This window comes from Scylla paramamosain, chromosome 32 (assembly GCF_035594125.1).
Source record: "Scylla paramamosain isolate STU-SP2022 chromosome 32, ASM3559412v1, whole genome shotgun sequence".
NCBI classification, from domain to species: domain Eukaryota; kingdom Metazoa; phylum Arthropoda; class Malacostraca; order Decapoda; family Portunidae; genus Scylla; species Scylla paramamosain.
The window spans coordinates 10804881-10827653 of NC_087182.1; the positions used below are offsets into that span (position 1 = coordinate 10804881).

Consider the following 22773-nt stretch of genomic DNA (forward strand, 5'->3'; position numbering starts at 1 on the left):
AGGTACACGCCCTCACCACCAAACTCCTCGCCCTCCAACAGCTGCATGTTCCCAACCGGGTGTACCTCACCAGGTCAGGTGACCCAGCCTGGTTTGGCTACCGCTGCAGGGCTGCTGCTGAGGCCAAGTATGCTGCTTGGCTGAAGTACAAGCGTCATCCGTCATCAAGGAATAAGGCACAACACCAGGAAGCCTGCGAACGTATGACAGCTACCTGTAGATGGGCGAAGAGACAACAGAGAGAGGACCTGAAGCGCAAACTGTGCGGCCCAGGAGTTGGCAACAAGACCTGGTGGAGCCTGGTTAAGGAGCGACAGGGGGCGAGCCATCAAGACGCCATCCCACCACTCACAAGGCTAGACGGGTCCACTGCCACGAGCAGCGTGGAAAAAGCTTCACTCCTGGCTCAGCTCTTCAGCACTAAGATGACGGTAGAAGACCCAGAGCGACCTGCACCACGCCTGCCACAAGAAACCGAACGCATGGTTATCATTGCGTCGGTGGAAGCGGGGCAGGTTGAACAGCTCCTCGGCGCGGTGGACCTGAGTAAAGCCATCGGCCCAGACAGCGTTAGTCCACGGCTCCTCAAGTACTGTGCCAAGGTGCTATCGGGTCCCCTCTCTTCAGTCTTCACGTCTTGCCTGAGGGAGTGCAAGTGACCCTCAATATGGAAGGAGGCACACGTGGTACCGGTTCATAAAAGAAGCTCGAGGTCTCAGCCCACCAATTACAGACCAATCTCCTTGCTTTCCGTGGTGGGCAAGGTTCTTGAGCCCGTGGTAGCTGGAGCCATCTGCCGGCACGTGAGTGAGAACCACCTCCTCTCAGACCAGCAGTTTGGCTTCAGGCCCAGCCGGTCAACTGCTGATCTCCTCCTCCTATCAAAGGACTGGCAAGACGCCTTGGATGAAAGCCTCGACACCCTTGTGGTGGCCCTGGACATTGCTGGAGCCTTTGATAGGGTCTGGCTCATCGAGAAGCTTCGCGCCAACGTTGTCCAAGGGGACCTTCTGGCACTGCTCGGTGACTATCTCCTGGGGAGGACCCTTCGGGTGGTGGTCAACGGGCAGTCATCAGGGCCTTCACCAGTAGAAACCTCGGTTCCACAGGGATCAGTGTTGGGCCCAATCCTGTGGAACATTTACATTGATGACCTCCTCCGGCAGTTACCAACAGTGGCAGTGTACACTCTCCCGCTCTTATTGCCGCCTCGACAGCCAGCGGGCCATCAGTGAGTTGAACAGGCAGCTCAGACTGGTGGAGCAGTGGGGAGAAGTGTGGCAGTTCAGCTTTGCTCCAGAGAAGACGCAGGCCATGGTCATCTCACGGTCCCCAGGTGCCTCTCAGGCAATCGCAGGACAGCTGTACTTTGGGGGCAAGAGCCTGTCACTTCAAGACCATGTCAAGGTCTTGGGAGTGTCTGTGGACCGTGGCCTGCGCTTTGACAACCACATCGCTGTCGTCGCCAATCAAGCCTCATTGAGGGTCTCTGCCCTGCATAGGGTGGCACCAAGCCTCGACTCGCAGGGTATCCTCATCCTGTACAAGACACAAATACGTCCTTGCCTTGAGTACGGTGCCCTGTCCTGGATGTCTGGCGCTGCCACCCACATGCAGAGACTCGATACAGTCCAGCGGCGTGCCCTGCGACTGGTGGCGACCGAGGACGACCAGCAACCATCTTCACCTGTGACGTCCCTGGAGCACCGCAGGGAAATGTCGGCACTGGTGGTGCGCCACAAGGCCCAGGTGCAGGGCGTCTCCCACCTCACCCCACTGAGGCTTCCCCCGCGAGCCGTGCAGAAGCACTCGAGGAGCACCAGCGCACATTCACAGCCAGGACATCACGGCTGTGGAACATGTTCACGGCAGCCACGCCCCTGCTACCGAACATGCCCACACACGAAGTGAAGCTGGCTACCCACAGGTGGCGGGAAACCCTCCCGTCCTCGCTAGTGCTCCACACATAGACAGTCATAGACACAACTTCTTGTATATATACTTATTGTGCTTCTTTTGGATGTGAATTTCATATCTATACCTTATGTAATTATTGTATATAGTGTTTTTTTTAAATAGTTTTACATCCAACGTAAAACTTTAAGCCTTATTGTGAATATGTTTAAATAAAAATTAAAAAAAAAAGTAAAAGACAGACCGACCATGTTCAGTGTAGAAGAGGGGGAGAGTTACGTGTCACTGGAGAAGAGGGATAGTTATCTGGAAGATTGTGTTGATCTGATAGATGGAGGAATTGTTTTTTTTTTTTTGAGGCATTCAACACCACTAAGTTTGCTCTTCCCCGATCAGAAATTTTAAAGATATCAAAAGGCAGGCGTTCTGTGGCTTTCCTGCGTGAGCTATTAAAGACGTTAAAAAGTGTTGGGTGGTATCATCAGCCTAGGAGTTGATAGGACAAGAAATTTTATTTAGAAGATCTTTGACGAATAACAGGAACAGAGTGGATAACAGGATAGAACGCTGAGGAACACTACTACTAATTAAGTGAAGAACAGTGACCGTCTACCACAGCAGTAATAAAATGGTCAGAAAGAAAACATGAGATGAAGTTTGGTTTAGAAGATCATTAATGGAAAATGGTAGTAAGTATACATCATACATAGCTGAATAGTTAGCTTGCCTTATATTTTACCTATCAGGCTCAGCCAACTCTCTCTCTCTCTCTCTCTCTCTCTCTCTCTCTCTCTCTCTCTCTTATATATATATATATATATATATATATATATATATATATATATATATATATATATATATATATATATATATATATATATATATATATATATATATATATATATATATATATATATATATATATATATATATGTATATATATATATATATATATATATATATATATATATATATATATATATATATATATATATACATATATATATATATATATATATATATATATATATATATATATATATATATATATATATATGTATATATATATATATATATATATATATATATATATATATATATATATATATATATATATATATATATATATATATATATATATATATATATATATATATATATATATATATATATATATATATATATATATATATATATGTATATATATATATATATATATATATATATATATATATATATATATATATATAAATAAATAAATAAATAAATAAATATATATATATATATATATATATATATATATATATATATATATATATATATATATATATATATATATATATATATATATATATTTATTTATATATATATATATATATATATATATATATATATATATATATATATATATATATATATATATATATATATATATATATATATATATATATATATATATATATATATTAAGTGTATAAGTTTTGTTAAATGCGATGGTTAATTTAGCATTTATTAACTTCTTTAAGATGTTTTCTTTATATCTTATGACTCATTTTCTCTTTTGTAATTTGATTTATGATTTCGCCGAAGCTGTATTGTATTGTCAGATGGCAGGTGAGGCGTCGAGACAGCTTCGTTGTCGTCATGCCAGTGTAGGCAGAAGGGAGGGCGTCACAGTTTTCTCGGTTGCAAGTGAACTTCTGGGTTGTCTCTCTTTACATGTGGGGACTGTTTCTGAGCTGGAGGTGGCTGGTCTTCTTATTCTTATGATATATTTGGAGGTTAATTTTTCTTTCCAGGTCAGTGGGCTTCACGTTTCTTTTCACTATTTGTGTGGTGATCCACTCCTCTTCTTTGTGTGCAGTAGAGAAGAAGGCACGGTAAAATATTCTGATGTTTTCTTGCACCTTCGGAGGAGCTGGAGCTATGCCACTTATCAATGACTTCCGTGAGGCGGACGATATACTTGCGATGGCCTTTCTATTTCTTTATGTACTTACTGCCAAATACTGCAGTGTGTGAGCGCCCTGCCCATGTACGCACCGATGGTAGAGTCCTTGTATCTGTCAGGACATTCGCTCCTTCCGTTAAGGCAGTGTCCGGGACTAGTGGGTTTGGTGTATACTTCTGTATAAAAGGACTCTTGCTGCTGTTTCACGAGAACGTCAAGGAAGGGCATGGCACCACTAAATAAATGCTGGGCCATATAGCAACTCCAGTCATTCCCACCTCGGTTACAACACGCTACTGAAGAAGGGTTAAGAAACCCGAAATCACAATCTAGCGAAAATGACTAACTGCGGCGAAGTCATAAACCAAATTACAAATTAGAAAAGGACGATCATAAGCTATAAAGAAAATATCTTAAAGTTAGTACATGCTAAATTGGCCGTCGCATTTAACAATATATATATATATATATATACGAGTATATATATATATATATATATATATATATATATATATATATATATATATATATATATATATATATATATATATATATATATATATATATATATATATATATATATATATATATATACTTTTACATGTTTTTTGTATTTTTTTTTTTTAAGTTGTGTTGATTTAAGAACGACGTTTACTTCCGTAAGCATATCTTGTCCTACACATGCCAAACACACTAGTGTAACTAATGTAATATAAGGCAAATAGTAAATCTGCGAAAGAAATAAAATCAAATATATATAAATAAAGTATATTTACTTATCTCTCGTAGAGACTGCTAGTCGTGAGATAATGTCTTGTATCTCAGTCCATGATAAGATCGTCATACGCTCCACCAGTCGCTGGAATACTTTCAAAAATTCTGGCGCATCTTCTCCTTTCATGTTTCTTCTTATTATTGACAGGTCTTCCACAACTCCTGCCTGAAAAGGAAAAGAAATAAATCATGGTGATAGTAGAAAAAAATATCCATGTTGTGCTGAGCTGCAAATATTAAAAAGTAATAATAAAAGTTAATTAAAATAAATCAGTAATAATTTCCCGCTGTTCACACACAGGCCCGCACTGTGCTCAACCCCACTCCCAACACGCTACCATCTCCCGCCTTCCGCACAGCACACACAGAGAGGGTCTTGGCCCTGCTGACCTTGGAGCCGCACGTGGTTGGCTGCCACCTCAACCACCTCAAGCCCCCGTCACACATTCAAGATTCTCGTCACAACAGCGCCAAGAATATCATTTTTGGTGCAGTCGTGACACTGGGTCACAATTTTTGGTCAGTCATACCTATCTCGTGATGCTGTCATAACGTTTTCTTTTCTTTTTCTTCATGATTGCGTCACGACGGACCTATGACTCTCATGATCGCGTCACGACAGACCTATAACCGTTACGACAATGTCACGACAGCGCCATGATAGCACTACGATCATCTGAATAGTTGCCGACCATCACAGTTTATTGAAGCATGCACAAAAATTCGGTATGGCCCCATAACAACTTATGGCTGTCAAAATTCATCACGAATAACCACAAAACTACGTCATGACAGAGCTATAACCGCTATTCCTGGCGCTGTCGTGACGAGAATCTTGGATGTGCGATGTGGGCTTCAGTATTTATTAATATATGGGAGCCTTACCTACACATATTGTTTCTCTGTATTCCATGTTACGCTCTGGGACCCAGCAACAGTCCAGAATCTTGTACAAATGGCAAGCGGTGAAATAGGAAGACAGCTTGAAGTCCAGGCAACATATTTCCAAAAGGTAATAGAGATTCTGTCCTGCGGAGGCTGCCTCCGCCCCTTGCAGTGACGTGGCAAGCGGCTAACTCCTGATTGGCTGTTACCCTTGCCCTACTATAACTCCTGCCTGCTGGTCTCCCCCCTCCCCTCCCCCCCCTCTCTCTCTCTCTCTCTCTCTCTCTCTCTCTCTCTCTCTCTCTCTCTCTCTCTCTCTCTCTCTCTCCGGTACAATGCCTGATGAGTGGAAGCTTGGAAGCTATTGGACCTACAATTGACGAAAATGGAGATTACACCAACGACGATGAGTAAATTAGTAACATTCTCAACACTTTCTTTGCTGCAGTATTTACAGCAGAAGACCACAGTGATATACTTACGGTGCCAGCAGTCAAAATTAATAACAACGAGGTCCTAGGTAGCATCAGTATAACAGAAAGTGACGTGTCAAAATGCATCGATAACTTAAGGTAAACAAGTTACCCGGGCCTGACACGATCTCACCCCACATCTTAAAAGAAGCGAAATCCGAATTAGTAAACCACTGACCGTATTGTTCAATAAATCCCTGCAGTCCACTACAATGCCTGATGGTTGGAAGCTTGCTAACGTAGATATAATATATCTTCATTTTCAAAAGGCATCCGACAAAGTCCCCCACAAACGTTTACTGATGAAACTAAAATCACACGGTACCCAAGGCAACGTGTTGGAGATGGGTAGAAAACTGACTAAACAACTGTAAACAGAGAGTAGTAATAAATGGAAAAACATCCAAGTGGACGAATGTAACCAGCGGGGTGCCACGGGGATCAGTGTTAGGACCTGTTCTCTTCCTTGTTTACATAAACGACATAGATGAGGGTGTTACTAGTATAATATCGAAGTTTGCTGGTGACACTAAAATAGCGAATTCCGTATTCTCTAACGAACAAGTAACAGAAATGTAGAAAAATCTAGACGAGTTGTCAGAGTGGGCAGATGACAGATGAGTTTTAATGCAGATACGTGCAAAGTGCTTCACATAGAGTATAGAAACGAAAAAGCAAAGTATATTTAAAATTGTACCCAACTTAAAAGTGTTGGCACATAAATTGATTTTAGGAGTGACAATATCGAGTAGCTTAAAACCTAGGCAACAATGTTCAGAAGTCGTAAAGAAAGCGAATAAAATAATTGGCTTAATCAGCAGATCTTTTGAATATGAATCTAAAGATACAGTTCTTTCTTTGTATCACTTTTTAGTCCGTCCCTTTTTTTAATATTGCGTTCAAGTATAATACCCCTATTACCAGAAAGGCATTGACAAATTAGAACGACTACAGCGTAGAGTAACAAAAATGATACCAAGCCTAAGAAACAAATCATACGAAGAGCGTCTTAAAAAATTAAATTTATTCCCATTAACACAAAGAAGACTAAGAGGCGACTTAATACAGGTGTTTAAAATCATCAAAGGCATTGATAACATGAACTGCAGTAAATATTTCACGATAGACTTTTCAAATTAAACGCGAGGAAATGGTTGCAAAATTGTTGGGAAATCCTTCAACTCTCATGAATCAAAAAATCATATTTTCATCCTAGTAGTAAATCTATGGAATGGACTTCCTAGAGAAGTGATAGGCTGCGATACCGTAAAGACTTTTAAACGCCGTCTTGACAAATATTTTGCCTGCAATTCGAGGCTAACAGCGTTTATTTAGAGAGTCTCAAGACAGTCAGAGGAGAGGAGTTGACAAGACGAAAAGATTTTGATTCCACCACCCCTACATGAGAAGCATAATCCACACATGGACGGATAAAGCCCTTGTACAGAGTTAGCAGCTAGGGGGAGGGGTGTGAGAAAACCTGATGGAGACGACTCAGAACGCCTAACTTCAAAGAATCTGTTTTTAGCTAGAGATGAGATGTGAAGTCTTCAGTTTAGATTATAAGTAAAGGACAGACCGAGGATGTTCAGTGTAGAAGAGGGGGACATTTGAGTATCAGTGAAAAAGAGGGGATGTGGAAGGTTGTGTCGAGTTGATAGAAGGAGAAATGTCTTGAGGCATTGAACATTACTAAATTTGCTCCGTCTCGGTAAGAAATTTTAGAGAGATCGGAAGTCAGGAGGGATGTGAGAAAACCTGATGGAGCCGACTCAGAACGCTTAACTTCAAAGAAGCTATTTTTAGCTAGAGATGAGATATGAAATCTCCAGTTTAGATTATAAGTAAGGGACAGACCTAGGATGTTCAGTGTAGAAGAGGGAGACATTTGAGTATCAGTGAAAAGAGGGGATAGTTATATGGAAGGTTGTGTCGAGTTGACACAAGAAGAAATTGAGTCTTTGAGGCATTGAACATTACTAAATTTGCTCTGTCTCGGTAAGAAATTTTTAGAGATCAGAAGTCGCGCTCAGTGGCTTCCCTGCGTACACTATTTATTTAATGAAGGGTTGGACGTCTATGAAAACACTTGGAAAAGTGCATTGTGGTATCATCAGTGCAGGAGTGGACAGGACAAGAAGTTTTGCTTAGAAGATCAATGACAAATAATCGGAAGAGAATGGGTGACAGGACAGAACCCTGAGGAACACCACTGTTAATAGATTTAAGGGAACAGTGACCGTCTACCACAGCAGCAATAGAACGGTCAGAAAGGAACTTGATATAAAGTTACAGAGTGAGGGATAGAAACGGTAGGAGGGTATTTTGGAAATCAAAGCTTTTGATATGTCTAAGGCAAAATCAAAAGTTTCACCAAAATCTCTAAAAGAGGATGACCAAGACTCAGTAAGGAAAGCCAGAAGATCACCAGTAGAGCGGCCTTGACGGAACCCATACTGGCAATCAGATAGAAGGTTGTGAAGTGATAGATGTTAAAGAATCTTCCTGTTGAGGATAGATTAAAAAACTTTAGAGAGGCAGGAAATAAAAGCAATAGGACGGTAGTTTCAAGATTTAGAACGTTCATCCTTTTAGGGAACAATGTGAATGCATGCAAACTTCCAAAAAGATGGAAAGGTAGATGTTGATAGACAGAGTTGGAAGAGTTTGACTAGGCAAGATACCAGCCCGGAGGCACAGTTTCGGAGAACAATAGGAGAGGCCTCATCAGGTCAATAAGCCCTCCGAGGGTTAAGGCCAACAAGGGCATGGAAAACATGACTGCGAAGGATCTTAATGGACAACATGAAGTAGTCAGAGAGTGGAGGAGAGGAACAAGCCCTGATTCACTCAAAGTAAAGATTTGAGAGAAGAGTTCAGCTTTAGAATTAGATGAGATGGCAGTGGTGCCATCAGGTTAAAAGAAAGAGGAGAAAGATGAAGAACAAAGTTATTGGAGATGTCACGAAGGGAGTTAGATCTTGAAAGATTTTGACGGTTTTTACTGAAGAAGGAGTTTTTGGTGCACTTGGAGAACAGACTTGGCATGATTCCGGTCAGAAATATAAAGTGCATGAGATTCTGGTGATGAAAGTCTCAAGTACCTTTTGTGGGTCACCTCTCTATCATGCATAACATGAGAACAGGCTGTGTTTCGTTTGGAAGGTTTAGGTTGAGAAAAGAGTGAAAAATGCACGCTTATATGCCAGATACTGTTATCTCTGTTATATGTTCAGCACACAGAGACAGGTCCCTGACATGGATGCAGTAGTCATTCCAAGGAAAATCAGAATAATACCTCCTCAGGTCTCCTCAATTATCAGAGGCAAAACACCAGAGGCACCTCTGCTTTGGGGAATCCTAAGGAGGGATTGAAGCGATAGGACAAGATACAGATATGAGGTTGTGATTAAAGGAGGCCAACGGAGAAGAGAGGGTGACAGCATAAGCGGTAAGAAAACCTATATAATAACTGCCCGTCTTCAATCTCTCTCTCTCTCTCTCTCTCTCTCTCTCTCTCTCTCTCTCTCTCTCTCTCTCTCTCTCTCTCTCTCTCTCTCTCTCTCTCTCTCTCTCTCTCTCTCTCTCTCTCTCCTTAGGATTAGTAATTAGGTTAATACTTAAAATAGCGGGATAAATCTAGATAAAGTTAGAATAAAAAAATAATAATAATAATAATAAATAGATAAAATACAGAAAGAAATAGGTTCTCAAATATAGTGGGAGATAATTGAAATAAACTCAGTATAGCAGATAGTGCTGAGCCAATAGACAGATTTATGAACAGAGACGACAGGTGGATAGATAGGTATGTTTCATACAGGGACTGTTAGGTGTGAGCCTACTGACTTCTTGCAGTTTTTATGTTCTCCTTATGTCTTAAAAAATATTAAACTAAAATAAACGCACTAAGTCTTTAACAAAGAGTAAAGAAAGAAGTGATGGATGTTGAAAAATTAAGTTAAGACTTACCATATTATCTTCGACTTGCTGAGCGGCTGGGGAGAGCCCTAGAAGCTTTTCCTTAATGGTAGAACGTGGTCCTTCCTGTGTGGTAGAGATAAATGAATTATCCCGCGGCAGAGGAAGAATAAGGAACTAGAAATCTGTGAAAAAAAAAATTATATAAAAGACAAGTAACAGTAGTAAAGAGTGGCCAAATGTTATGGGAAAAGGAACAAAAAATTGAAGGAGAAAATAACAGTTGGAAAAGCAGCAACGGAACAATTGGGAAGGTTAACAGGAAAGGGAGTGAAATTGATACAAAAAAAAATCATACATATTTTCGTGCTACTTTATTTGATGTCTGATATTAAGGTAACATGCGGCTTCGCCGTAACGAGTTACCCGTAACTATAAATGCACTCTGAGTGTACCATATACACACACACACACACATACACGAGGCTGACATTCCCCTAAAGGTGGGAAGGCGAGACAATACTTTTCACCTAGTAGGCGAATAAAACCGCACATAAGGGAATCCCACGTCTTCTCGTTCACTTCCTTTCAGTCATCTTACATAAGACAAAGGATGGCAATAACGTGGCTATAGTGTTTATGACAACCTCTTCTCCATCCCTACACACACACACACACACACACACACACACACACACACACACACACACACACACACACACATATATATATATATATATATATATATATATATATATATATATATATATATATATATATATATATATATATATATATATATATATATATATATATATATATATATATATATATATATATATATATATATATAACATACCGCAACACTGAAGCTTAGCGCTCTTCTCTCTGCCTCGTATGAGATTGAGAATACCTCCTCCACTTCTTGCACTGAGGTAAGCTGTAGTGTCTGCAAAATAAATAAAGCTGTATGAGAGAGAGAGAGAGAGAGAGAGAGAGAGAGAGAGAGAGAGAGAGAGAGAGAGAGAGAGAGAGAGAGAGAGAGAGAGAGAGAGAGAGAGAGAGAGAGAGAGAGAGGGAGGAGGGGGGGAAAGGCGAATTAACACGTTTACGAGTACATATAAGACGTTTCGTAAACATACCTGTTTTGATGCAGTCCAGATGAATTCATCATCACACTTCCCAGTGTGAATCATAATATTGCCCTCGACTTCGGCCCGTTCAAGTCGGACTACAGCTCCTTCTCCCCTGATAACAAAAGTTCCTTCTGAACTGCGCTGTGTTCTCTCCACCGATTCCTTGTTGCCGTTGATCTGGGGAAATTGTGAGATCGTTGATGTTTTTTTTTTTATTCAACCTTCTTTATTTGCATCTCAGAGTGTAGACTAATAGTCTGGTATTTTGAGGCACAAACACACACACACACACACACACACACACACACACACCATGTCGTAACTATTCCTGTAATGTAACTTAAACTCGTTCTACACGTAATGCTAAGATTGATTTCTTCGCCATCGACGAATTACAGCCTCCAACTTACAACAACTTACAACTTACTTGATTACCATTATCAAACGGTGTTCAGTAATGTAGACATCTCGCTTTCACGTCATGCCATTTACATCAACCAGCGTCATGTCTCTGCCCTCAAAACTCCCACGTTATTAATTACTCTGTGGTTCAAACCATGTACCAATCTCTCAAGGTGAAGGCCTTCACCCTTGAGCACTGCTCAGCGTTCTACTGCTGTTTCTGTGTCTGAAAGAATTTTCTAAGAGCTAGACCATTACCAATGCTGTTACGACTGGTGATCAAGTTTTCCTTCCGAATTGTTTTTTTTTTTTTTCGGTTAGGGTTAAAGATGCTCCTCTAGGCACTCATGTTTTAACCTCGTCAGAGAATTGTCACGTCAACAACTCAACTTCAGTACGTCTTGATAACGTATCTGAGTTACTTGTCTTGAATATAACTGGCAGTGGGGTTTCTCTCAAGAATGGTAGCTTTTTGGCGGAGATACGAATGTGTGGTACGCAACTTGTGGACTTGCCAGTAAAATCTGAGTCATAGTGTGATGCATATGCCTTGGTATCATATCTATACATTTCAACTAAGTCTTCTACACTGGGAGTGATTAGCTGACAGATTTGGATGAAAAATAAATAGATCGAAAGAGAGAGAGAGAGAGAGAGAGAGAGAGAGAGAGAGAGAGAGAGAGAGAGAGAGAGAGAGAGAGAGAGAGAGAGAGAGAGAGGGGAGAGTGGGTAGTTGATGGATTCGGATGGGAAAAGATCGGGAGAGAGAGAGAGAGAGAGAGAGAGAGAGAGAGAGAGAGAGAGAGAGAGAGAGAGAGAGAGAGAGAGAGGGGAGTGGGTAGTTGATGGATTCGGATGGGAAAAGATCGGGGGAGAGAGAGAGAGAGAGAGAGAGAGGGGAGTGGGTAGTTGATGGATTCGGATGGGAAAAGATCGGGAGAGAGAGAGAGAGAGAGAGAGAGAGAGAGAGGAGTGGGTCCTCTACACTCTCTCTTTCCTTCCTTCTACTACACTTCCCCTTCCTCCTCCTCCTTCCCCTCTTTCTCCTTCTCCTCCTCCTCCTCCTCCTCCTCCTCCTCCTCCTCGTCCTCCTTCTCTTTGTCTTCCTCTTCGTCATAAGTGTACATAATTATGAAACGATGTAATAGTTAAATTATCATACCGTTGTAGATCCACGGGTCACGTAAGATATTATCATTATCATTGTTGTTGTTGTTGTTGTTGTTGTTGTTGTTGTTGTTGTTGTTGTTGATGATGGTGGTGGTGGTGGTATTGTTATTTTATTATATTATAGGATATAAGTTTCTATTATTGTTAGTAGTTTATTATTACTATCATTATTATTATTATTATTATTATTATTATTATTATTATTATTATTACTATTATCATCATCATCATTATCATTATTAGGTATTATTATCATTATTATTATTACTATTATTATTATTATTATTATTATTATTATTATTATTATTATTATTATTATTATTATTGTTGTTGTTGTTATTATTATTATTTTTATTATACTTTTATTGTTATAATCATTGTTGTTGTTGTTGTTGTTGTTGTTGTTGTTGTTGTTGTTGTTGTTATCATCATCATCGACATCATCATCATCATTATGATTATGATTATTATTACTGTTACTACTGCTGCTTCTGCTACTGCTGTTGCTGCAGCTGCTTCTACTGCTTCTACTACTACTACATGTACTGCTGCTGTTACTACTACTACTACTACTACTACTACTACTTATTAAAAGGAGCCGTCAAAGACTAAACATAATCTGCTCCCGTCAAAGACTAAACATAATCTGCTCAATTAATAGAGTATGCAATTTTTTTTAAGTACTCACAGACGGAATGGGTGCGACATTATGATTCAAATCAACCGATAGAGCAAGCACGATTTCAGAGCGGTTGTTTGTTAACTTACCAATCCTCGTCACTTATCAATATAAACAATATAATGAATACTACAAATGAATTTCAGATGTTAAGTTAATGTCTTTGACTTAGGAGAAACTCAAGAATTTACGGAAGAATTCATGAAACATCACTCGAGGAAACATGAATATGTGAAGGTATCGGAAAAACAAGTATGCGGAAAACTGCTACATAAAGATGAACGAGAAAATATCAGTGAAGAAATTGACAAAGTATAGTAATACTTTTTTTTCGTATTATTAGAGTCAGCCTTTCAGTAGAGGTAAGAGTTAAGATGAATGGAGAATACATCATGAATCTCAGATTGTCTTTCTCTGTGCTTTTCAAATGACAGAATAAAGCAGATAATTAATGTGAAGATATATCCTGAAGAACGTTGAATTATTCCACACTATACCACAAAATAAGAAATAGAAGATGAAATAGTATAAAGTGCACACAAATATGTTTGTCAATTCAAATCACGAATCTAAATAAAAGAATAAAAAAAAATACCAAAGAAATCGAGATTAGGATTGCGACGGGATCCTGAAGACCGGAGTTAATTACACACACACACACACACACATAATTACTTACCTTCATCGTAAAATGTTTATCCTTACACTGCTGGTCATCTAGTGAGCGGGTGAGTATCCAAAGAGTGTCCTGGATGGGGGCGACGGTGAGAGGAGCCGAAGGTGGACGCGTTTTCCCGGGAGACTTCTTTCGCCCTCCAGTTTTCTTGCCTTTCCCCTTAGGTGCTGTGAGGCTAAGTGGAACGTTAAGATTAGCCACCAGTCATATTCTTTTTGAGCTATTTTTTTAATTACCTGGTAAATAAAGAGCAGTATTTCATAAGGAAAGTGTGTGTGTGTGTGTGTGTGTGTGTGTGTGTGAATTTTTGTGTTGTAAGTAAGTAAGTGTTTCCGATAGTAAAGCAATAATCACAAATCACATTATTCTTCAAATATTTCCTTCCAGGTTTCGGAATAAAAGTACAAATACCTGAATTCATGTTAGCGATAATCAGATTTATTTTTATTTTTATTTTCGCTGATTCCCTTAAGTTTCATACTCTTTTCTGAAAATCTGCCTGACAAGTGTCAGGCACGTTGCTCTTTGAACTGAGCGTCTACTCTAAAGACTCACTTCATGCTGCTTTATCGCCTAGTACCAAAATACTTGTTTCATTGATCTCTGCAGCGAATATCAACATCGTGCTTTACTATAAAAAAATTTCCTGTATAGCAGGATATTTGTCTCGTGAAACTTTTTTCTTTTAAGTAAGAGGGCCACTGGCCAAGGGCAACAAAAAAAATTCAATAAAAAGGTCCACTTGAATGCCAGTTTCCATAAAGGTGCCAAATAGAAAGATAAAAAAAAAGAAAGGATAAGTGTCTTCAAACCTCCTTGAAAAAAAGTTCAAGTCATAGGAGGGAGAGAACAGAGGCAAGCAGGGATTTCCAGAGTTTACCAAAGGAGGGGATGAATGATTGAGAACACTGGTTAATTCTTGCATTATAGAGATGGACAGAATAGAGATGAGAGAAAGAAGAAAGTCTTGTGCAACGAGACCACAGGAGAACGGGAGGCATGCAGTTAGTAAGATCAGAAGAGCAGTTAGCTTGGAAAAAGCGGTAGGAGATAGCAACACATGCAACATTGTGACAATGAGAAAGAGAGGCTGAAGACAATCAGTTTGAAGATAGGAGTTGATAAGACGAAAAACTTTTGATTCCACCCTGTCTAAAATAGAGGTTTGAGTGGAGTTCCCCTACATACGAAGCATACTCTATACATGGACTGATAAGGCCCCTTTACAGAGTTAGCTTGAGGGGTGAGAAAAACTGGCGAAGACACCTCAGGATGCCTAATTTCATAGAAGCTGTTCTAGCTAGAGATGATATATGAAATTTGCAGGTGATATTATAAGTAAAGGACAGACCGAGAATTTTCATTGTAGAAGAGGAGGACAGTTGAGTGTCATTGAAGAAGAAGGGATGGTTATCTGGAAGGTTGTGTCGAATTGATAGATGGAGGAATTGACTTTTTGAAACACTGAACAATACTAACCTGCTCTGCCCCAATAAAAATAAATTAAAGATTAGAAGTATTCTGTGACTTCCCTGCATAAACCGTTTACTTTGAGGAGGCAGTAGACATCTCCCGAAACGATAATTACTCCCAGTGAGGTCTAAAGCACTGTTCAGGGCGGTTCTGTGAACTTATCATTAAACCCAGTTGTGACCTCACTGAACGTTTCCCTTTGTGTCTCACAATACAAGGGGGCAGTCACAGCCTGCCTTCTAAAGACAACTCTCTTCCTCCACACAAAACTACAAGTACCTAATAACACACACACCCTTCACTCAAAAATTTCAAAATCATCATGGCGACTCCTACACCAGGCTCGGAGTCCCCATCTGGGGAGGGGACCATAAATGTCCCCAGGTCGGACTGCCTTTCTGTCGACGATCCTAAGTGTCTTGACACCCCCCATCAACTTTTTTCATTAACTTTTGCAACATTCGCAGTCTAAGATCTAATATTCAATCTGTAGAACACCACCTCTTCTCTTCTAAACCTCATCCTCTTTTCCTCACTAAAACTCAGGTGTCTGAGGCAACTGACAGTAGCCCCTTTTCTGTTCCCTCCTACTTTCTCTATCCTCATTTTCGATTCAAAGCTGGATGTTGCGTTTATGTGCGCAATGACTTAACCTGCTCTCGTGCCCACGCTCTTGAATCTTCCGAGTTTTCCACCATCTGGCTACGACTACAGAGTCACTCTCGAACTAAATTTATCTATGCTGTATACCTTTCACCTAACTCCTTTGACTATAAGAAATTCTTTGACTACTTAACTTCCAAAGTGGAGCACATTCTGACCCTCTTCCCTTTAGCAGAGATCTCCATTCTTGGAAACTTCAATGCTCACCACGAGCTTTGGCTTTCCTCTCCCTTCACTGACCATCCTGGTGAACTAGCCTTCAACTTTGCTATCCTCCACGACCTAGAGCAACTGGTGCAACACCCTACTCGTATTCCTGACCGTCTTGGAGATACACCCAACATTCTTGACCTTTTCCTGACCTCTAATCCTTCTGCTTATGCTGTCACCCTTTCTTCTCCATTGGGCTCCTCCGATCACAATCTCATATCTGTATATTGTCCTATCGCTCCAATCCTTCCTCAGGATCCCTCTAAGCGAAGGTGCCTCTGGCGTTTTGCCTCTGCTAGTTGGGGGGACCAGAGGAGGTATTTTGCTGATTTTCCTTGGAATAACTACTGCTTCCGTGTCAGAGACCCGTCTTTGTGTGCTGAGCGCATAACAGAGGTGATAGTGTTTGGCATGGAGGCGTACATACCTCACTCTTTTTCTCGACCTAAACCTTCTAAACCTTGGTTTAACACAGCTTGTTTTCGTGCTATACATGATAGAGAGGTGGCCCACAAAAGGTACTTAAGCCTTCCATCACCAGAATCTCATGCACTTTATATTTCTGCCCGGAACCATGCCAAGTCTGTTCTCCAACTAGCCAAAAACTCCTCCATTAACAGAAAGTGTCAAAACCTTTCAAGATCTAACTCCCCTCGTGACTTCTGGCATCTAGCCAAAAATATCTCCAATAACTTTGCTTCTTCTTCTTTCCCTCCTTTATTTGAACCAGATGGCACCACTGCTATCACATCTATTTCTAAAGCTGAACTCTTCGCTCACACCTTTGCTAAAAACTCTACCGTGGACGATTCTGGGCTTGTTCCTCCCTGTCCTCTACCCTCTGACTACTTCATGCTTTTTTTTCAAGAAGTTTGGTTTAGAAGATCATTAATGAATAATAAGAAGAGAGTGGGTGACAGGACGGAACCCTGAACAACACCACTATTAACAGACTTAGGAGAAGAACAGTGACCGTCTACTACAGCAGCAATAAAATGGCCTGAAAGGAAACTTGAGATGAGGTTACAGAGAGAAGAATAGAAACCCAAGGAGGGTAGTTTGGAAATCAATGTTTTGTACCAGACTTTATCAGAAGCTTTTGATATGTCTAACGTAACAGCAAAAGTTTCACCAAAATCCTTTAAAGATGATTAATAAGACTCAGTAAGGAAAGCCAGAAGATCACCAATAGAGCGGCCTTGACGGAACCCATGCTGGCAATCAGATAGAAGTTTGTGAAGTGATAGATTTTTAAGAATCTTCCTGTTCAGGATAGATTCAAACAGTTTAGAGAGGCAAGAAATTAAAGCAATAGGACGGTAGTTTGATGGATTATAACTGACACCATTTTTACGAATAGGCTCAATGAAGGCAAACTTTCAGCAGGAAGGAAAGGTAGATGTTGATATACAGAGTTGGAAGAGTTTGACTAGACAATGTGCAAGCACTGAATCACGGTTTCGGAGAACAATAGGAAGAAACCCATCAGGTACATAAGTTTTCCGAGAGTTAAGGCCAACGAGGGCATGGAAATCATCATTGCAAAGGATCTTAATGGCTAACATGAAGTAGTCGGAGGGTAGAGGAGAGGGAATAACAAATCCTGAATCACCCAAGGTAAAATTTTTAGCAAAGTTTTGAGCGAAGAGTTTAGCTTTAGAGATAGATGAGAGGGCACTAGGACGAAATAAAGGAGGGAAAGATGAAGAAGTAAAGTTTTTGGGTAGGTGCCAGAAATCACGAGGGGAGTTAGATCTTGAAAGATTTTAACACTTTCTATTAATCAAGGAGTTTTTGGCTGGTTGGAGAACAAACTTGGCATGACTCTGGTCAGAAATATAAAGTGTACAGGATTCAAGTGATGGAAGGCTTAAGTAACCTTTGCGGATCACCTATCTATCATGTATAGCACTAGAATAGGTTAAGGTAAACCAAGGTTTGATATGTTTACGCTGAGGGAAAGACTGAGGAATGTACGCCTCCATGCCAGACACTATCACATCTGTCATGCGCTCAGTACATATATATGGATCCCTGACACGGAAGCAGTAGTCATTCCAAGTAAAATCAGAATAATACCTCCTCATGGCTCACTAATTACCAGAGACAAAACGCCAGAGGCAACTCCACTTTGGGGGATCCTGAGGAAGGATTATGAGCTTGTGATCGGAGGAGTCCAACGGGGAAGACAGTAACAGCATAAGCAGGATTACAGATTAGGAAAAGGTCAAGAATGTTGGGCGTATCTCCAACACGGTCAGTAGTGTTGCACCAGTTGTTGTAGGTCGTGAAGGTTAGCAAAGTTAAAGGCTAGTTCACCTGGATGGTCAGTGAAGGGAGATGAAAGCCAAAGTTGGTGGTGAACATTGAAATCTCCAAGAATGGAGAGTCAAGGTGTGCTCCACTTTGCAAGTTAAGTGGTAAATTTTTTATTTTTTATTTTTTTTTATAGTTTGAGGAGTTAGATGAAAGATATACAACACAGATTAATTTAGTTTCAGAGTGACTCTGTAGTTTTAGCCAGATGGTGGAAAATTTGGAAGATTCAAGAGCTTGGGCACGAGAGCAAATTAGGTCGTTGCGCACATAGACGCAACAACCAGCTTTGGACTGAAAATGAGGATAGAGAAAGTAGGAGGAAACAGAGAAGGGGCTACTGTCAGTTACCTCAGACACATGTTTCAGTTGGGAAAAGAAGATGAGGTTTAGTAGAGGAGAGGTGGTGTTCTACAGATTGAAAATTAGATCTAAGGCCGCGAATGTTACAGAAGTTAATGAAGAAAAGTTGAAGGAGGTATCAAGACACTTAGAGTCGATACCAGAAGAGCAGTCCGACCTGGGGACATTTGTGGTCCTCTCCCCAGACAGGTATTCATATTATTCTTATTCTTATTATACCACAGTCCTATTTTTTTTTAACTTTCTGTTTATTGCTCCTTACCTTGCTGCTCTCCCTTCCCTTTGGACATCTACTTCGATGCCTTCTTCCAACTTCTTGCTTTCAACTTTTGCCTGGTGGCCAGTGAGCTTCAACATGGAGTACCTGAATACATGAAAATTATTAGTTTTGTGATATCATGAAGTACTCGATGTTTCTAGTGTGTCATTGTAAATTTAGATAAAATGCCATTATTCATTACTAGTTCTGGACTTATTCGGTCATATAATTCTATATCTTATTATCTTCTCAACAAGCACAGTTTATTTCAAGCGTTACTGTATTCTACGTACAATAAACATACAAAATGAAGTTTGTAACATGACCGGCCTAAACAGTACATGGCACTAACAATGCTGGGGTAGCATTACTGAAGATTAATATACTGGTGCGTTTTACTGAAGACTATAAATTTAACATGATTATGATAGTTGATAGTGGAGGATGCAAGATTCCAGCCTATAAGAAACACTTGTCTTTTGTAGTTAGCTTGATTGGTTAAGTAGGAAATGACGTCTGACTTCTTTACGGCATAGAGGAAACTGATTGATCTAAAACAGCGTTTCCCAATTTTTTTTTTTTTTTTCCAATACGTGACCCCTTTCAGTATTACCAAACCTACCATGACCTCCACCTTTCTAAGCCTTTTAAAAACGCACTAATTTTCAATGGCACAGATACATTTAAAAAATTAATCACAGCAAAGAGAACAATAATAAAAAAAAATAGTTTAATTAATTAATTGATCATTAATGTTTATTAACAATGATTGATTTTATCATGTATCTTAATAAGAAGGATGTATTTGGTTTTTTAATACATTGGATCCTCCATGACCACACAGGAAAAGGCTCATGACCCCTTTGGGGATCATGAGCCACAGTTTGGGAACCACTGATCTAAAAGAAGGAAGGACGCCGTTTAGTGACCGGGAGCACAAAGGCTCCCAGAATTAACTTAGGACCTGACGATCCGTGTGATCCTAATGTCAAATGTGTTTTCCTTCTATTTTCTTGGTCAGGAATTCGATTCTCGGCCTGTTACGTCCTGTCATGGCTAAAAGATTCCGTATTTCTGTGGAGTGTCCACGGGATTATATTGGGTATGGGAGCATAACACAAGCATGCATATCTTCCAGGACCTGTTTGCGCCAGCAATATGGTATTATTATATTTACAGTTATCATTGATATTAATAATAATAATAATAACAATAATAATAATAATAATAATAATAATAATAATAATAATAATAATAATAATAATAATAATAATAATAATAATATTATTATTATTATTATTATTATTATTATTATTATTATTATTATTATTATTATTACTATTATTATCATTATTATTATGTATGTGTATGTGTGTGTGTGTGTGTGTGTATGTGTGTGTGTGTGTGTGTGTGTATGTGTGTGTGTGTGTGTGTGTGTGTGTGTATGTTCGCAAACAAGCACATGTACACACTGCTTAGTGTAGTGGCCAAATCGCTCGGCTCACAACCGAGAAGATCCGTGTTCGAGTCTCGGACGCGGCGAGGAAAATGAACCTCTTAAATGTGTAGCCCTTTTTCACCTATCAGAAAGTAGGTACGGGATGTAACCCGAGGTGTTGTGGCTTCGCTGTCCCGGTGTATGGTGTGAGTGGTCTCACTTCTACCCAAAGATCGGTCACTATGAACTCTGAGTCCTTCCCGTTGGCTGGGAGACTGGAAGACGACCGTAGGTGAATGTACACCATACATGCCGTGTTTTCGAAAGAAATAACTGATTATTTATTGTGTGTCATTCTCAGTGTAGAACTTCACCTACTCACACTCACACACTCAGTGTACACTTTCACCTACACAACGTGACATTTTTTTTCATTGATTACAGATGATATAATCATCCATTATACTGTGTAGTGCCACTTTTCTTATATACGTATCGATAATTTCGCCTTGTCTCGCAGCCTTAAGTCCTAACTGTTATCTCAGCTATACCCTCGACATTTTCATGTTTCGTTATTCGTCTAAAATTCACATGTGTGTTTCTCGTTGTACTAAAATCTGACATTTTCATTGTTTTTGCTCTACATTTTTTTTTTTTTTTAGTCTACAGTTAGCATCAGTGCTACATTGTTACTCATTTATGCACTGCGCTGATTTGCCTTTTTATTACATTACATTTCCCTGTTAATACTTTGCATCAATTGAATTATACTTAGATCCTTTCCATTAATTCATTTGCAATTTCAATTCAATAACATTTTATTAGTATCACCTCTACTACATTGTAACCTTGCAGTAATTTCAATTACAGTTTGCCACATTTATCAACTGTAATATTTGCATTAAACTGAAAAGTTAAAATTATTTTGCCACTTTTGTATATTTTCAATGTACAAGTTATTTCGTCACTTGCATTTTTCCTTATTTTTTGCATATCTTTGCATATATCTTTAATACTTTGTGTGTGTGTGTGTGTGTGTGTGTGTGTGTGTGTGTGTGTGTGTGTGTGTGTGTGTGTGTGTGTGTGTGTGTGTGTGTGTGTGAGTGTGTGTTTGTATTTGTGTGTGTGTGTGTGTGTGTGTGTGTGTGTGTGTGTGTGTGTGTGTGTGTGTGTGTGTGTGTGAGTGTGTGTGTGTGTGTGTGTGTGTGTGTGTGTGTGTGTGTGTGTGTGTGTGTGTGTGTGTGTGTGTGTTTGTGTGTGTGTGTGTGTGTGTGTGAGTGTGTGTGTGTGTGTGTGTGTGTGTGTGTGTGTGTGTGTGTGTGTGTGTGTGTGTGTGTGTGTGTGTGTGTGTGTGTGTGTGTGTGTGTGTGTGTGTGTTCCCTGGCATCCTTTTTTTTTTCTTCTACGAGCACAATGAATAGTTCATCTTCCTTTCCTTGTGCTCTTTATTCTAATCATATTCTCTTCCCACCATGGCTTTTTACTATTCTTCCTCCCATTACATCTACCACTATCAAGCTTCTTTACCAGGATCCCTTCGCTCGAATTTCACTCGTGACGATTATTCCTGTTCAACGTTGTTATTTTTGCAAATGCGTGAGACTGAGCGTGAGATGCGTGAGATGGTGACTACTTCTTCATTCAGTCCTAAAGCACTTAAGTGTGATTACTCAGTTTTGTAGTAATCTTCTCCATACTTCTGGTTCTGCTCAAGACAATGACTCATTTCAGTAGTCTTTCCTTCTTGCTGATATTCCCACTAACCGGTTAGATAGCGCAGGCTATCTTGTGTGATCAAGGCCGTGCTACCAACATTGCTAATTAGGTTATTGAAGCACTTCTGCAAATTGGATTCAGAACATTCAGTTACTCGTTAATAAACTCAGAGTTTATTAACTTGGAGTTTCAATATTACGTAGAATTCTGGTTTCCATGAATGTCCTATTGCCTCAATTCCTTATTTTATACTTGACCGTTTATTACACGTTGTTACTAAAATCAGTGAACGCTGTGAGGAAACCCTAAAGTTCCTCCTACCCCTCAGGCACCTATACACAGTTCCTTCAGTAC

At 39.7% G+C, this 22773-nt stretch overlaps 1 protein-coding gene across 1 annotated transcript in view; it reads right to left on the reverse strand.

The window, feature by feature from the left end:
- The window catches only part of LOC135089178 (hemolymph clottable protein-like), a 159018-nt gene that overhangs the window by 115261 nt on the left and 20984 nt on the right, over positions 1–22773 (reverse strand). The window contains exons 6-11 of the mRNA XM_063984490.1: positions 19269–19370; positions 13985–14156; positions 11061–11231; positions 10778–10867; positions 9970–10044; positions 4642–4805 (exon numbers count right to left, since the gene is read on the reverse strand). Coding sequence (XP_063840560.1) covers positions 4642–4805; positions 9970–10044; positions 10778–10867; positions 11061–11231; positions 13985–14156; positions 19269–19370 — 774 coding nt within the window. The remainder of the gene's footprint in view (positions 1–4641; positions 4806–9969; positions 10045–10777; positions 10868–11060; positions 11232–13984; positions 14157–19268; positions 19371–22773) is intronic.